General features: G+C 40.4%; 1 protein-coding gene across 3 annotated transcripts in view; it reads left to right on the top strand.

Moving 5' to 3' along the window:
* Positions 1-228: 228 nt before the first annotated feature.
* ZNF804A (zinc finger protein 804A) overlaps positions 229-17,685 on the top strand; it is a 165,740-nt gene continuing 148,283 nt past the window's right edge. For all 3 annotated transcript variants that reach the window (XR_008973609.1, XM_057420235.1, XM_057420233.1), the window contains exon 1: positions 229-364. Coding sequence is in view for 2 of the 3 variants with exons in the window: in XM_057420235.1 (XP_057276218.1) it covers positions 254-364 (111 nt within the window). In the remaining variant the exon portion in view is untranslated. The remainder of the gene's footprint in view (positions 365-17,685) is intronic.

The following is a 17,685-nucleotide window of genomic DNA, read 5'->3' as shown; positions in this document are numbered from 1 at the left end:
AGCCGACCGGCAAGGCAGCTCGCTATAACAGCACTGTGCCCAGCAGAGGCGGCAGCTCAGACGGCTTCGGCGCGCCCGGCCTGCTCCTCCCCCGGCAGCCCGCTCCCCGCCGGAGGGGCCGCACACACCTCCTCTCACACACACCGGCACATGCCGCCGGCCCCGGCCCTCCCCGCCCAAGCAGAGCCGAGGGAGGCCGGCCTGAGCAACCCGCGGGCTGCCGGGAGGCGGCCCCGGCCCCATTCCCGACCTCATGGAGTGCTACTACATTGTCATCAGCTCCGCGCATCTCAGCAACGGGCACTTTCGCAACATCAAGGGAGTTTTCCGAGGCCCCCTTAGCAAGAACGGAAACAAAACTCTGGTAATGGCTTCTCTTGATTCCTTCCCTCCCGTCCTTTCCCTCCTTTTCCCAGCCGCGTCTCCGCTAACTGAAAGCCGCCGCTGCGGTTGCGTGGCGGGCGCTGCTGGCAGCCGCTGGCGCCTCTCCCGCCGCGGAGATGCGGTGCCCTCGGCTCCCGCCGGCCGGGCTCGCTGTGCCGCGGTCCGGGACATGCTTGCGCGTTCTTCCCAAGCTGACTGGTCGTGGCGAGGCTGCGATGGGAAAGCCCGGAACGGCGAGCCGGCGGGAAGACGGGGGGGGCCCTCGGCGGTGGTGGTGATGGTGTCCCAGGGTCACCTCCGGGGTCGAGGACAGCTTGGCGAAGTGCGGAGAGGCGCCGCAACTTGGTTAATTGGGGTCTGAGGTGTTTGGGTAGGGGTATTCAGTTGTTGGAGGATAGCGTCGGAAGCAGCGTACATTTGTACGTACCTTTGTGTTTGTTGGCTGCCAAGTTTTTTAAAAGCAGAGCTCTGGGTTTGGAGGTAATTGAGTTTAGGCGATGTGGTTAAGTACTCTGTATAGGCTATCGAAACTGTTCGTATAAATATATATGTACACACACCCCATACTTTCATCTACATCTTCTGGGTTTCCTATGAATTTTTGCTGACTTGTTTGGACTTGCTTCTCTGCTATTACTGAACTTGAATGGAAGAGTTAGGATACAGTAGTATCGGCGATACATGTGCTTTCTTGGCTGATCAGATAGAACGGATGTAGGGTGACAGCAGGCTAGGCAAGCTGCATCTCCCAACACCCCAATCACGACACAGCAAAGCTTGGACAGATGTATGGACAGCGGAACTGAAAGAGGAGTTTTAGCCGCCTTGTTTATCGCTCCCTCTCCCACCACTGTCTTATTACGAAATCCCCTTTGGAGGAGAGGGAGCAGAACTTATGCACCACATCCTTGTTCCCTCGAATACACGACCTGTACTGATGGAGAATTTACCAAACTACTTAACATTTGCTAGAGCTGGCAACCTTGCAGTTTCTCCCTAAATAAAGAGATTAAGGCAAGTCTGAGCCAAGTCGTAAAAATAGTAACTACAAGAGAATCTGAGGCAGATTTTTATTTCTTTTTTTATCTCTTTCAAATATAAAGTTTCTGCTTTCACTTTATAAATCTTACCACAGTTTTATTTGATGTGGATTCTGCATATTTTTCTGTTAGGAAGAGTGTTCTTGAAATCTTAAGTATTTGTAGGATCCATGAGATGGCAATATGCATGTGATATTTCACTGTTACAGTAGCAAACCCAAGAACTATCATAGCAATTTTTGGTACGCTTCAAATAATTGCATGATACATCACCTCCCTTCTGCTGAACAATTTCAGTAAAGATGCATTTGGCAGGACTGAGGATACTCTGATGCAACTTTTGGACTGTGTTCTGTCTTGCAATTCATAATTGATTCTCCTTCAATAGCATTTTACTTTTGCTTTTTTTAATTTTTTTTCCTCTTGGAAAAAAAAAAGAGAGAAAAAAAAAAAAAGGCAGCTCTCTATTCTCAACATTCCTGACTTTTATTTGCTGGTTAAATCATTAGTGGCCAAAATTTGTTTGGGAAATGTTGTTAACTTAAAATTCAAATGGATGTATGGTGTAGGCTTTTAAATGCTCTTACTCTGAAAATCAGCTTAACTCAACCCTACTCATCAGTGGGATAAAAGCTAGTGTTGGTCGTGGATTTGCTATGAGAAACCTTTAAAGCCTTTTGCTGAGGGCAGTGAGCAGTGTTAACTCTCAAAGTTTTTGCTGAGTTAAAAAGGGAGAGTTCTTGGTGTTGACTCCACACACAGCAGAGTGAAATTCTTCCCTGTGAAATAAACAGGATAGATGCAGACATCAAGACTTTAATTGATGTTTGAGTGGGATTTTTTTTTTAATTTAAAGGAGGTTAACATAACATTAACTTGCAATACAGGGTGATGGGTTAGTTCTGACTAATAATTCTGAGGCACCAAAGTGCCAGCTTCCATTGGAAAATCAAATGTTGCATCATGTTGGAGGATTGGTCACTTTCACTGTAAACAGGCTTTTAGACCTGAAAAGATTAAAACCTTTGTTAATACAAAGTAGAATATGACTTTAGATATTCTGAGGAGAATGCAGCCTTTTAATATGCTCTTGGCTTGTTCCATCCTAGAATAAGACTAGGGGAAGCAGTAATGAGTAAACCTAAAATCCAGGAATATTTTGGAGCTGTTCTGACTTGTATATATCTTCCTATTTTGCTGTAAAGGTTTCAGTCTGTCTTCATCTGTACTCCAAGCTTTCTGTAATCACTGCTTCCACCTAAACTGAGAAGAACCTGAAAACCGCCTCTGCTTGTACTGTGTGGAATTGCTTCTGTGCAAAACTTATACTTTTTGTTAAGCTTTGCTTCTCTTAAAAGAGTTCTGCCACCATGCTCCATCTAGACAGATAGATGACTGTAGACACTGCAGTAGACTTTCATAGTAAACAGGAAAGTGCTGGTCCTGGTCCAATGATGAACTTATGGTTTCAAGATGATTTCACACAGCCTATCTTCGAACCCGGAACCCAGCTCTGTTTAGGTTTCAGGAGAGGTAGGTCCTTAGAGCTTTTGGCTGCTGTCTCACTCAGGGGTGGCACAGTATTCACTCATAGTTTTTTGCCCTGCTTTCCAACAGAGGTCAGAGAGAAACACTTTCTCTGAATGTTTGTCCCTGCTGGTAATCCTTATGTGTTCATCCTCAGCCACTGTCCTGGTTCACACAGCGTTAGTCATTTAAAGCTTTATGAAGTTTCAGAGAAATGGTGCAAAAAATGGAGGAATGTGTATCTACGTGCAGTTCTGGGCATCTGATGGCACAGCTTTGCACAATGCACAGTACGTGCACTTCCTCAGGCCCACCGCATAGCTGTTCAGTGTGGGTGTCGTTACACAGTTGTAACTTGCTGCTTCTTACCAGGAAAATAAGCCTCAATTATGAGCTGGTGGGAAGCAGGCTCAGCTCATGTGGAAGAATGGCATGCAAACTCTTAAAATTCCTTTAGAAAATGCAGTGGTTTGGTTAAAAGAAATTAGTGGTATTTGGGCTGTTGGATAAAGCTTTTTTCTATCTCACTAGCATTTCTTCTGTCTAGATATCTTTCAAATATACGTGATGTCAAAACAATAGCTAATCTACTACTGGAGTGCCCTGTGTCAGCCCTTTGAAAGGGACTTTCTGTTGGTGGAGAACTGTCCAAGTGAACCAACTTGCTGTCTGGTCTTTGCTTGGCGATGTTTTATGAATACAAAACTCAAAACTTGACACATGGGTCAGTAATGCACAATGATGTTGCAAATTTCTGATGCTCTTTCTGCATTTTTATGTACTATTGTTTATACCTGGGTGTTTTAATGAACTAATATAGGCCTGGTGGCTTGGCCATTTCATACCTGATACCTTGAAGCTTTTCCTGTGACTGTTCTTTTTAGCTGTAGCAGTTTATAGAAATCTGTTTAATACAAACTCTTTCTCTTTTCCATGGTTCTCCTGAAGTTTTCATGCAGTTACTATGTTATTTTTTTTATGCCTTATGTTATTACTTCAAAATGCACCAGTCTTTCTCTGTAATTCATGTTCTTTGTTGTGGCTGCTGTCTGGCAGCTTATGATCTCAGAAGGTATTGAAACATGTATGAAAAAGTAGGTCTCTGGAGGGTGAAATCAGTTCTTTGGAGTCACAATGATGGGATTTGCTAAATCCTGAAAATTTCTTTTGGAATATAAACCAAAACTTTTTAAGGCATCATCCTAGTTATGTGTACGATTTCTGGTTGCTCAGCAAGAGAACTGACTGGTTGGTCTTCTGAGTAGCTGGTACATGGGTGATGACTGGGTATCTGCTATTTCACTTGTGTAAATGGCTCTGTATCTGTTTCCATCGCAATTTACAGTGATGGAGAACTGGCCCTGTAGGGCTCATTCACTTCTATTGATTGGAACAGTACATTTTCTCCATAGGTGACCAAAATGAGTAAGATCCTATTACTTGCCCAAGGAGGTCAGTGGAAAGTTTAGACCTTTGTACGCTATAAATTGCTACTGTAATTCTAAGTGTTGCTTTGATACTGTTAGAAAGTAGGTAACATAAAAATTTCCTGGTAAGGAGTTAAAGGACTGTAGTTTCAAATGTACCAAACACAGAAGTCTATTATTGTGTATAACAATAACTGCTCTATATGTATATAAACATATATAGGTTTATAGTTTGGTTACAGATAAGCAGAGGACTTACTTCAGGGATAGAATTAAAATAGTCCTCAACTCCAAGGGAGTCAGGCACAAATTATCTCAAACTGCCATCAGACTCTGAACTCAGTGTGGTAAGCCCTGCTGAGAGGACCGTCATGTGAACTTCAGATGGCTACTGCCCATGTAATGCAGCTTCATGCCTCCCAGTCAGCTTGGATATGGGCGCAAGGAGTGCATGTTGACCTTTAAAATACAGTGGAGGTACAGGTTCCATCTAAAAAGCTGTTGGATGTCCATTTCGACCATTTTTTAATAATTCATTTGCTTGTACCATCATCTGTCTTGCCTCAGGTTTATTGGACAAAACTGCTTTCAATTTTTATTTATATATGTGTGTGTGCATATACATGTTTATAAATACTTACAACTTCTTTTAGAAGTCCTAGAGCTTAGTTCTGCTTTTATAAAACTCCATGGGGTTCAGATACTGGTACACTAGTGTCTGCTGAAAATGTCATCTATTGTTCAGGGTGCCTCTGTCTAGTTATTTTACATTTAGAAGAATATTTTTGTATTTCCAGATCAACTACAGTAAATATGTTGTCGTGGACATAAAAATCTGTTTTATGAGAACCTCTGTCACAAACATCCATACCTTACTACAGTAAGAAAGCAGTAAACTACCTGAAAAAACTGTCTTCCTGATGAATAATACTGAAGCTGCCATACTTCCGCATGATCAAGTGGAAATGTCCAGCCACCTAATACGTATGTAAAAAACCAGTATTTATCATAGGTTTATTTTAAAAACAGGTAAAAGCAGGTCCCACAATTCTATTTGCCTTATCATATATTGCCAGTAGCTGAGGGTAATTTTAAGATTAAATCTTACACAAGCCAAATTTAATAAAACCATTGCAGTGCATTGTTTTTCATCTTTAGCATTGCAGAATATTTAGGGTAGAGTTGTTAGGCTAGAGTTATATTGGTTAAGGGAGAAAAAAATCACCGTTACTGTTATCAGTGTTTTGTCCCCCATGGATCTGCTGATGTCTTTGGCATTTCAGTGTTCTCATGACCTGAGTTTGGAACTTGAAAATATTCACATCCTTTCTGTAAGAGAAGCCAAATAGCTCTGACACATTAAAATATTAAAATGACAAAACAAATTCTACCTAATTTGTTTTGAATAGTTAATCAGTGTCATTTCAATCATGATTGAAAAACAATCACTCAGAAGATGACAGAATAATTTGGTAAAATGGAAATAGCAATAATATCATACCTGTATTCTACTTTTAGGGTCTATTTGTGTCAACTCTGCACCTTTTTATTTATTTAGTTATTTATTTATTATAAGGCTATTGGTAGTCATACTGATTCAAAGCATCATTAACAGGGTCATTGAAATGGCCTGAGCAAGCAGGAGGCTATGATCATTTAAAGTGCATTTCTAAAGCAGGTCTGAGAGGTTGCAGGTCTGGTACGCTGGGATGCAGTGCTCCCATGTCCATCAGGCTCTGGGTAAATGCATCATCTGCAAATGCAAAAAATAGTAGTAGCCAGAGTCCCATGTGCAGCAGCTTTAAAGTGGGGCAGCTTCTGATTTGGAGCTACTGCTGAGGGTGTATATGAGGGTGGCATGCTGCCTCTCTGCTCCCAGTGGGCAAAGACCAAGTGTGTCTTCGGCCTTTGGAAAAGGCAGGGGAGTTAAAATGTGTTTCTGATTAAAGTAATAAGCTTTGCTGGACCAACAGACTTGAATTGATCGTCAAGGATAGCTTTTAATCAAAGCATTTATTGCATGTTATTATTTTTCACGTGTTTGGATAGCTTTTTATACCCCTAAGTGTTAATACTGAGCAAAACAAAGAAGCTCATAGGAGACACAAAGAATGACTTACCCTTTCCATCAGTGCAAAATCTCTACTCCAGTGTTAATAGCACAGGAAGATATATATCTAGATGTTAAGCAGTCACTTTATTTGGTTTCTGAATAAAAAAGAAAGGACAAAGAATTGGTACAAATAACATTACACCTGAGATCTCATGCTTCTTATGTACTTGTACCATAGAAAAATTAGACTGTAGTCCCCAGTATATTTTATTTTTTTTTTAAACTATTGTATTTTTGCGAAGTAGTCTTTATTGTTAAAGGTGGTGATATATAGTTTAGGTTTGCTTAAAAATAAGACTCTGGAAAGTTAAAATAATTACATAAAGAACTTTACACTCTTTTATATGAGCAGTAAATGTTTATACAAATAAAACTGTGTTGCTGATAGACAATGGTTTTAAAGCAAAATATCTTTTATGCTGCTTATTTATGATACTTTCTTAAGTTAGAGTTGATGCTTTAGAATACACTGAGGTTAGATGTGGAATATACTGCTGAATAGATTTTAATTGTGTTGGTTCTTTGTGCTGAATTTTCTAGTAGCAATGGTGATTTTTCTGGAGTTTTAAAGAAAATACTCTTTCACAAGGGAGAAAAGTCAGGATAATATTTGCTTGTCCTTCTGCTGTGCAAATGAACCATTAAATCATCTCACACCTGTTTGTTCGGCAAATAAGCAAATGTGTGTGAGCTAGCTGGTAGAATTAAGGATTAGAAAGAGATTAAAACAGTTTTAAAAGACCAGTTCCAAGCACTGATGGAGTTGGGATTCTAATGGCCTGCTGAGCCAAGAGAAGAGCTTGCTACCAATAGGATGTCACAAATAGTTGAGAGTTTCTTTATGAAATACCTTTGAGTGCTCGTGGGAAGTGTTAGGGCAATGTAATTAGAAAAAGTCTGGTGGAACCTGGTAGCATTGTGTTGGCAATTGGTGTGATAGAGTGTGCCCAGGAGTGGACCTGCTTTATAAATAGCTGAGAAGAAAAAAAGAGGAGTGGAGTTTTCCAGTGTGCTGGTATTTGTAGGGAAACTGCAGGTAGTTATGTGAGGGAAATAAAAATATCCAAGCTGTTTCATAGAAAGAAAAGGAAGAGTTACCATATGATAGCAAGCAATTATAGTGACTAATGATGAGAGGGAAATGGAGAAAGACCATGACAAAAGTTTGCCTATCACTGTCAGCATAGTTGTGGTGACAGTGGCAGTATCTGCCTTGTTTGCAGGTTCTTACCTTGAGAGACCAGGCAGACTTGGAGTATTTTTGGTCATCCAGAATCCTTTTGGAAGTACATGGTGGGAGGCACCAAGCTCAAGCTGAGATGGAAAATTGTAATCAGGGAGAAAGAAAGGTTAAGGAAAAAACTGAAGGTGGTCAAGCACTGGGAGAGGTTGCCAGAGAGACTGTGGGATCTGCATCCTTGGAAACATTCAAAACTTGACTGAGCAATCTACTTGGCTTTGCTTTTAATCAGTGTGTGGGACTAAATGTCCCTTTTATCCTCAGTCAATGTTATGGTTCTGTGATTTATCTATAGGAGAGCAGCTTTTAATTTAATCTTCTGTAATGAGGTTCCTTGGGGAGCGAGGCAGGTCAGTGTCATGACCTTGTGGGACCACTGGGTGCCTGTGGCTCACCTTGCCCCAAATGATGGCTAGCTGGCAGGAGTGGTGTCTCAACAAACTTTCTCTGGGGATCTCCTAATCTGTCAGAGATCCAAAATGCAGTGCTTGTTTCAACTCCAAGTATCAAATAAATCAAATGCAAGCATTGAATCAACTTAGGATTTCTTTTTAGGGATTCCTGAGCTGAGTCATGCAGTTCATATAGTCAGGGACCAAACTTGTAATTGAAAAGATGCTGGGCTTGGAACTTTTCCAGAACTAATTCATATTTAGCTCTCACTCTCTACAAAACATATGCGTAATCAGCAGTATTTTATTGATAGCACTTTTTCATATTAAACATTGCTGGAAAGACTTTTAAAAGGTATTCAGGAGCATTACTGATAGAGGAATTGATTTGTTGTCATTAGAACAGCATCATGCATAGGCCAGAAAAACTCAAGCTGAGCATTTTCTAAAGGCATTATATGCTACACTTCTGCATTACTTGAGGTGGAGATTGTTGCAAAGAGGGGAGAAGTAAGGAGCAAGCCGTAAAGCTTATCTTCTTCAGCCTCCAGAGCTCTTGCACTGTGAGATGGACAGTATATACTTCCATTGTTTGAGTATTTCCAAGAAATTGGTCAGGTATTTTACATCTTTTTGTACAATGGGTATGGTATGCTTTTAGTGCTTGATTTTGTTTGGATTTGGCATGTTTATATACTTAGTTTTTATATAATATTATAAATAATATTTATATATTTTCTCATATACAATGTTTCATTTCTTATAGTCTTAAGATACGTTCTTTATATTTGCACCTGTATTTAACATAGTAATGTGGCATCATACTAATTTCTTACTGTTCATGATTTAAGTAGAGCAAATAATACTCTGCAGGAAGGCAGTGCAGAAGCTCTTTGGGAGTGGCTGAATCTCCCTCTTCTGTAAGAGGGGCCTAGTTGATGCAAACAGAGCTTCCAGGAAATCGAATGGGACTGAGCAGATGACCAACCTTGGAGGGGTCCCCATAGAGCAAATCTGTGCATGTGAAGACCCTGTTCTTCCTCATCCCCATCACAGGCAGAAGAAATAATGAGATTGAAGTGCCCTGGTCACTGCAGGCTAGGTAGGTGCATCTTGTAGTCAAGAGATGAATTCATTTTCAAACCAGTTAGTAGAGTAACTGGAGCTATGTATAATCACCTTCTAAAAAAATCTGTCAGAAGTTTGATGCATAGTAAATGTGAAAGCTAAAATATGGCATAAATTATCAAATGACTCAAGTTCAGTGTCTCTTTGAAGACTGGGGGGGGGTGGGGGATAGAGGAAATTACACTCGTATTTTACACCTGCCAAATTGAATTACAGCAACAAATCTGTATAATTACAATTCAGAGACCATGATTTATTCTCAGAGGTAGGTAATTAGAACCAAGACTACAGTTGAAGGTTCAAATTAGATTCTTAGAAAGAGTCCCTTACATGAATATGACCCGTACAGAAATCAGTGTATTTATCTTTTCTATTTTAAGAATTTTGAATCATAATGTATAGTGACTCATCTATTATTTCTTCATCTCTTCATCAGCGAGACACACAAGAAATTGTTTCTTTGACTGTTTTCCTGCAAATGTAAAATCTTTACAGTTTCCTGTCTTTTCAACAGAGCATTACGTGTGTGCATCAAGAGGAAAACAAAATAGACCTTTTGTCTCTTGAAGTATGTGTTTAATTGCAGAAAAAATGAAGAAAAAGCTTTTGGTGAATTACAGGTTACAAAATCAGTAACTTCTATCTCCTTTCTGCAGTAGCTAACACATTCCCCTGCTTCTCTCTCCCCTGTCAAGGGTCCTTGTATGAGCTGTAAATGCAGGATGAGCAGTGCTATCGGTGCTATCGGTGCAGAGCAGTGGTGCTAACCGGTGCAGAGTGCTGTTCTTACCTCTGGTTAGAAGATTAATTACTGATAAGCCACATTTTCAACTGAATGGCAGGATTACAGTAGGGTTCATGTGACTGTGCTTCTGTCTTGTGACATAACTATGGGAACAGAGTGAAAAGAAGTAAAAAATATCTTTTTATCACTAATATCTCAGTGACCTGTAGAAAAAAAATACTTTGTGACCCTTTTCTTCAGAGGTTCTTTTGTCCATCTAAAGAATAGACTGATGTTAGTGAAAGAAGTTACGATGTTAGCGCAAGAACTTAGTGGTATCTTGTGTTATTCAGTAATGTTTTTTGTTTACCTATGTGAGACTCAGAGCAGCTGTGACTTTCCCAATGACACAGAAGGTCTTGATCTTGCTCATTGCTGTTAGCAAGTGAATGGGGTCTTAGTGAATAGAACACTGACCTCTGAAAAACATCTGTTCCTGTTGGTGGCAAAACAGTTGCAACACAAGGAATTTCACTGGATTTAATTCATTGCTAATTAACACCAACTTTTGATTACTGATTTGTGTATTGGTGTTGGGAAAGCAGGCTTACATTGAGGAAGCACTTCCTTAAATTTGGCTGTGGTGAAGCTTGGTGTGGGTTGTGCATATCACAGTGGTGTCATGACCATGGGGTGCATTGCGGTTCTCCCCATAATCCCCCAAATCCCTTCACCACCGAAACCTGCCCTGTGCCCCAGCTAAACCCTAGTCACAGCTCAAAGGCAAAAAGGCTCTAAGGAGCTTATTGCAGTATAAATACACTGAAACCATATGGTCTATCAGAATCATAATATCAGAGGCTCAGAAATAGCATGTTTATTAGCTGTGATCATGCCAAAATTCTCATTTAAATGAATAGCCATAAGTACTCAATACACTTCTACACCCATACAAAAGCTTTTGTGCAGTTTGGGTTGGAATACAAGGCATCATCATCCAAAGAACAGTCAAAGGCTCTTTGGTTGACCACTATGGCTGCAGCCATCTAGTTAGGACCATGATTATACTTACCATGTAAGATGATCTAATATGCACATCTATAGAGGATGTTCTATGCTTTAAAAGAGCTGTTTTCTTTCAGAGAGCATTTCCTGATACTGTTACTATTTTGCAGTTGTGTTTCCTCTGCATTATTTGAAGTAAACTCATTATGTTCTGACTAATTACTGCCTCTTCTCAGTGCTTACATTCTTCGGAAATTCATAAGCTGTAGGAATCCTCGTTATTTGCATCTTCTGTAAGCTTGGAATGCTTGGCTGTTTTCCTCTTTATTCACATATCAGTTCCTCTAGTCCTGGTTTTGCTGTGGCTTTTTGATTTTGGTGTTTTTTTTGAACTTGCTCCAGCCTTTCAACATAAATCTAACAAAAGGGTTCCCAGTAGTCCATATAAAAGGTGAAATTAGAATTCTTTGGATGTTTCTAGAGGTTCCTTGATGTGTAGATGCTTGGGGGTGGATTGTGCAGTCTGTATTTATAGTGGCATGTGCTTATTCTATACATAGTCTCCCTAGCATCATTGAGATAGCTCACTTCATCCTATTCTTATCACTTCCTTAATTCCCTCCTCCCCTCCTCAAAACTCCTTGCTGCAAATGCAGTTTTTGGCCATGGGTAGTTCTTGGTTTCAAGGAGTCTTAGTTGTGATATGACTTTTCCATTGCCTCCAATACATCAAATATCTCAGGAAGGTGCTTTGATAAATTTCCAATTCTAACACTTGCAAGACAGACTCATTTGTATTTTATGAGAGTAATGTGATGCTTGCCAGGACCTGACATTTATTTCCTTCTGCACTATTAATTGCTTAAATTTGTAGATGTGTGAGTATATATTTTTTCTTTTCCTTGTGAAAGAGCAGAAGTGAACTGTGTAGGAATATTTCATACTCAAGACATAATTTTTATTTCTGACCTCTTTGTCTTTTGATATTTGTCTTATTTTTATCCCATGTTTGGTGGTTGGTTTTATTTTTTTTCTCCTCCCCATCTGTGGAAAATTTGCCCAGCTTGGGTAGCATTTTTCTGCTGTCTTGCTCTGTGCAAACCTCACCTCAGTGGATACGTCCATTTTCCGTCACTGCTCTTTGCCCTCCCTGTCCACTTCAGTTGACTCTTCTTAAGTGCTTTTTCTGCTTAGTGGGATGATCTGAATCCACTGAGGTTTTCTTTCAGTAAAAATCATCATATTTGTTCCTTTCCCTGAAAGTATTTGGAAATACCTGAATTGTGTTGAACTTGTGTCTCACTGCTGGTTCTTAGACAGTTGTACAATTACATTTTCTCAGTTTTACCATCCTCACTAGATTGGTATTATCATCACTTATCATTTACAGCAATTTCAGGTTCTTGCATCATTTCTTCATAGACTGAGTTTTTAAAATGACAGACAAAAACTGAATGAAGTTGAGCTTCACATCAGGCAAATACTAGTCACCAGTACCCCATGTTAATTTTTACTTGTAACAAAACATGAGAGCCATCAATGTGGGCACTTATTTAGTCTGAAGCACCATACTGCTTTTGCAACATCCATTTCCCAGTGATGCCCTAGACTGCTAAGCTGCAGAAATACCCATTATTGTCAACAGTCTCATAACAAGATTAGCTCTTACATTTGTCTGGTCTCTTTCACCCTTCATCACTGCAGAGGAGCGCAGGATGGAACTTGCTGTGATTAGATGTTGATTTGCTTTGTAGTGACTGAGCTGTCCTGCTGTCCCTCCTCCCCTGTGCTGGGAAACGGGGTTACATGGCTGCCTTGTTTCCACTCTGGCTTAAGTACTGAATTTGGCAATGAAAGGAAGGCAAGAAAACATCATAAAAATTCCTAGTGCCACATTGACAAGTTAATATGTGTGCTTGAACACTTGAAAACATGAAATAAAATCTTGGGATGCTAGGATTGTCTGATGAGCAATCATTTTCATAACAAATCTTTGGATTTGAGAAATACTTGAAGAAAATAAACAGATTTGGTGATTATTTTCCTTGACATTACCCAACACCTTTTTTTTTTTTTTTTTCCCCGACCATGCATTAAACTATAGTACTTTGTTTCTTGCTGCATTTTCCTATCCCCCTGTTCCATTTCTTTTATATCCATCATTTGGGGGTAGGGGGTGGGGACTACCTATGACTACAGTACTTGTAATTGAAATGATGATTTGCTAAATGCAATTCTCTGTTACAAGCTCTGTCCTTTTTAATGTCTGTCTGTTCTAGGTTCAGCAGTAGCAGTCAATTTTCTCCTTCTCAGTAGCTGATGTAGTGCTGTGGGTTTGACTTTCAGCCTGGGAACAACACTGATAACACCGATGTTTTTAGTTGCTGGTCAGAATGTTTACTCTGACCAAGGACTTTCTCAGTCTCATGCTCTGCCAGGGAGGAGGGGAAGCCGGGAGGAAGCAGAGACAGGACACCTGACTCAAACTAGCCAAAGAAGTATTCCATACCACAGAGCGTCATGCCCAGGATGTAGAACTGGGGGCAGTTACCCGGAAGGGCTAGATCACTGCTTGGGCGGGCGGGGTATTGGTCAGCAGGTGGTGAGCAGTTGTGTTCTCTTCCCTTGTTATTTCCCTTATCATTATTGTTTTTGGTGGTAGCAGTAGTGGTTTGTGTTATACCTTAGCTACTGGATTGTTCTTATCAACACGTGGAAGTTACATTTTTTTGATTCTCCCTCCCATTCCTCCAGGAGGCGGGGGAATAGGGGGAGGTAGTGAGCAAGGGCTGTGTGGCTGAGTTGCCGACTGGGCTTAAACCACAACACTGTCCCATGTTCCTGCTTTTCTTTTCTTTCTCGTGTGCTCTTTTTTCCATATTTTTCCTTTCTGCCTAAACCTTGCTAATGCAGCTTGCTTTCTTTTTTGTATTTTTTGAGCTTTGTTCCATTTCATATCCCAAATCTTTGCAAATTATTTTTCAAAATCAGCTGCCATTTTAGAATTAGTTTAACAGGTCAATCAGAAAATGAGAATTCAAGCTCTGAGCTTTTGTTTTGAATTTTTTTTATTTTTTTTTTTTAGAAGCAAAGAAGCATTTTTGATTATGTTGTAAGGATAAGGTCTCTAATACAGTCTTAATTGCTTTGCTCGTTACTTTGGTAGAACTGGTACAGATTTAATGACGCTGTTGCAGCTGGCATTTAGCTGATTGGAAAAATACGACACTTGTGTTTCAGTTATTGCAAGTGAGAAAATGATGAAAGTGGTTTATGCTTCTCCCTTTTTGTGCTTGCAATGCTCCGCATTTGTTATTGTGAGCAGTTGCAAGTGAGAAAAATCTTCATAAAGCCTGACTAGACAGAATTCAGAATTCTCTGTAGTAATTACTACATTCTCTGCATGTGGTAATTACTATTATTTCTTTTGATAAAGCCAAACTAGGACACCAGGGTGAGTATGTGCATGCACACACATAAGTGTACGTCTATAAAATGTGGTTTTGGGGGCACCATTGCTTTTATATTATGATGAAGGCTGTATTTGGGTAGACATGGTCAAGGAGGGTGTAACCACACGAAAACAACGAGAATTCTTGTAATTTTTTCTTGTAATAGTGTTGTTATGGCCTTCTTAGACAAGGAGATAATGGTAAAACTGAAGTCTGTTGTTTTAAAATTGTCCATCATGATAATGAACACTTAATCTGATGTGAATTCAACTCAGGTCTGGAAAATAAAGACCTGAGCTGTTGTTCATAACAAAAAAAGATGTGAAGAAGTAGTGAAGAAATGATTTTGGAGAAATGGGGAGGGGTTGAAGAAGTGGAAGGGGACTTGGCTGGTCACAAAGCATATAGATTGTTTCAACAGCATTACTAGAAATGCTGAGGTGGGCTCAACTGCTGGTAGCTGGGGAACTGCTGGAAGCTGTTCATACTGGCAGAAAGATGGATTTTCCAGAGAAGTCTGGGACCCTCTTGCCATTTCTTGAGCAGAACTCAAGGACCTGTGGCACCATGTAGCTTTGCTCAGGTATGTAACAACCTATGTTGTCAATTGTTCCTTCTGTTGTTCTTGTGAGCTACATAGAGTCAGAAAGTCAAGAAAATATCAAAAAAGCATATACTGAAAACTTCACATGGCTGAAACGTTTTTTTTTTTTTTGAAAGGCATAGAGGAATGTTTAAAACAAGATGGTGAATTTTGTAACTCCCCTGAACTGTCAGACCTCTTTGAAGCTGTCTTGTGTAGTTTTCCTTCAGCTTTCTCCAGCTCATCTCCCACAAGAACAGTCTCTCCAGATGACATAATAATCAAATACCCTGATAAACCTATGGATGGTAATAATTAAGTGTGACCTGTTCATGCACACTTGTTTGCTTGCTGATCTGTGGATGTGCATGGATCCATAAGGAATCAGGCACCTCTACACACCATTGGTCAGACTGGTGTTTGGAGTGTGTATAAAAGCTAAATGGCTGGAAAGCAGTGATCTTGTTAAAAAAGGCCACTTAATGAAACAGCCAGTGAGGAGGTAACATCTTCAAAAATATTTAGTGCCACTCAAAGCCTGAAAAGGCAACTTCCTGAAATCTTTTTGATTTGACCAGTATCATTTAGGGAAAAGCTGAGTGGCTCCCATGCAATGACATTACTGTCTTTTAATGTTATAATGTCTCAACAGATTGATGGGAAAAACATCTCTTCATTATTTTATACTCAGATCTATTTCCTACCTGGAAATACAGCTTGTACTGAAGAATATTAATTGTTTAAAGGTGTCAGGTGTCAGAAGAGAACTGACTTCATTGCACTGCATTAAGCATGTTAGAGTAATAACTTATTGGGTCCAAGTTGCTGGGCAGGCAGGGCTCATGAGTCTCTCTAGCACTTGAACATGGCACTCCTACAGGTTAGGCAGAGAAGAGACTCAGAGCAGCCCTGCGGAGAAGGACTTGAGGGTGTTGATCAATGAGAAACTTAACATCAGCCAGCAGTGTGCGCTCGCAGCCCAGAAGGCCAACCATATCCTGGGCTGCATCAAAAGGAGTGTGATCAGCAGGTCAAAGGAGGTGATCCTGCCCCTCTACTCTGCTCTCATGAGACCTCACTTGGAGCATTGTGTGCAGTTCTGGTATCCTGAACATGAAAAGGACATGGAACTGTCGGAACAAGTCCAGATGAGAGCCACGAGGACGATCAGGGGGCTGGAGCACCTCCCATATGAAGATAGGCTGAGAAAGTTGGGGCTGTTCAGCCTGGAGAAGAGAAGGCTGCGTGGAGACCTTATAGCAGCCTTCCAGTATCTGAAGGGGGGCTATAAGGATGCTGAAAAGGGACTCTTCATTAGGGGTTGTAGTGACAGGACAAGGGGTAACAGGTTCAAACTTAAACAGGGGAAGTTTAAATTGGATATAAGGAGGAAGTTTTTTTACTGTAAGGGTGGTGAGGCATTGGAATGGGTTGCCCAGGGAAGTTGTGAATGCTCCATCCCTGGCAGTGTTCAAGGCCAGGTTGGACAGAGCCTTGGGTGACATGGTTTAGTGTGAGGTGTCCCTGCCCAAGGCAGGGCGGGTTGGAACTTCATGATCTTAAGGTCCTTTCCAACCCTAACTATTCTATGATTCTATGATTCTATGTTTTGCTTGTTTAACCTATATTAAATGTTAATTTTCACTGTTATATTTAATGTCCTCATGTATGCGATAGACTTTCCTTTAGTGTTGCCTGCGTTTCAGAGGTAAATGAAATTAATCCCATGGTAAGTTCATACACGCTTTCAGTCCTCTGTCAAACTTTTGTTGTTAGTCTAGGAAGCATTTTTTTATTAGACTTTTTAAGTTTTACGTGTTGAGACCAAGACATGTGCCACTTGTTCTCATCTCATTCTTCCCGAAGAAAAGTATCTGTCTCATTCATTTTCAATGTTTGTAGCCATATATTACAAGTTGTCAGTAGGTGACAGCTTTTAAAATAGGATCATGTCCTGCTTTTCCACTAATACACTGTGAATGAGAGATCTTGTATGGTTTGCTTTATCTGCTTTGTAACCTGAATCATGTGTTTTTTCTGATGTTACTGTTTAATATATACATGCGTTTGGGTATTTTATGTATATCTGACCTGCTGAATAGCCTGAACATTGCTCACATTTCTACCCATCTCCACATGGCCTTCTGTGATCACGCCAATGAGTAGGAATTAGAAGAGAGCTACTTATAACTCGTACAGCAATAACCGGAGAATGTTTAAATCAATCAAGGGGGTATCACAGTATCACAGTATGCTAGAGATTGGAAGGGACCTCGAAAGATCATCTAGTCCAATCCCCCTACCGGAGCAGGAACACCTAGATAATGGGTACAGGAATGATCACATTACCATGGCTTAGAAACATTACCCTGTGTAATTTGAGCATGCTTTGGCCTAAGAAACAATGAGTAAATCAGTTCGGCTTAGCTTCCTTCCTCCTAGTCTAAGCTAGGTTGAATCACCTTACACTGCTCATGGTTAAGGGCAGGAGTGAGGCCAGCTGAAACACGCAACCTAGTGAGAAGCTGGCCTTGCCCATTTGAGCCTTAGGAGATGCACTGAAGTGGCTTAAATTCTGTAAAGTTAGTTTTGCCAGTGCCTGCCTTATAATTCGTTTGAGGGAGATGCTGTAGTTGTGATGTGAACTGCCTTTGCTCCTTCACCATGCAT

Source organism: Pezoporus wallicus, unplaced genomic scaffold (assembly GCF_028554395.1).
Source record: "Pezoporus wallicus isolate ANWC-B61680 ecotype Strahan unplaced genomic scaffold, APGP_CSIRO_Pwel_v1 contig_6564, whole genome shotgun sequence".
In the NCBI taxonomy this organism is placed as follows: Eukaryota; Metazoa; Chordata; class Aves; order Psittaciformes; family Psittacidae; genus Pezoporus; species Pezoporus wallicus.
This window is presented reverse-complemented; position numbering and strand designations above follow the sequence as displayed.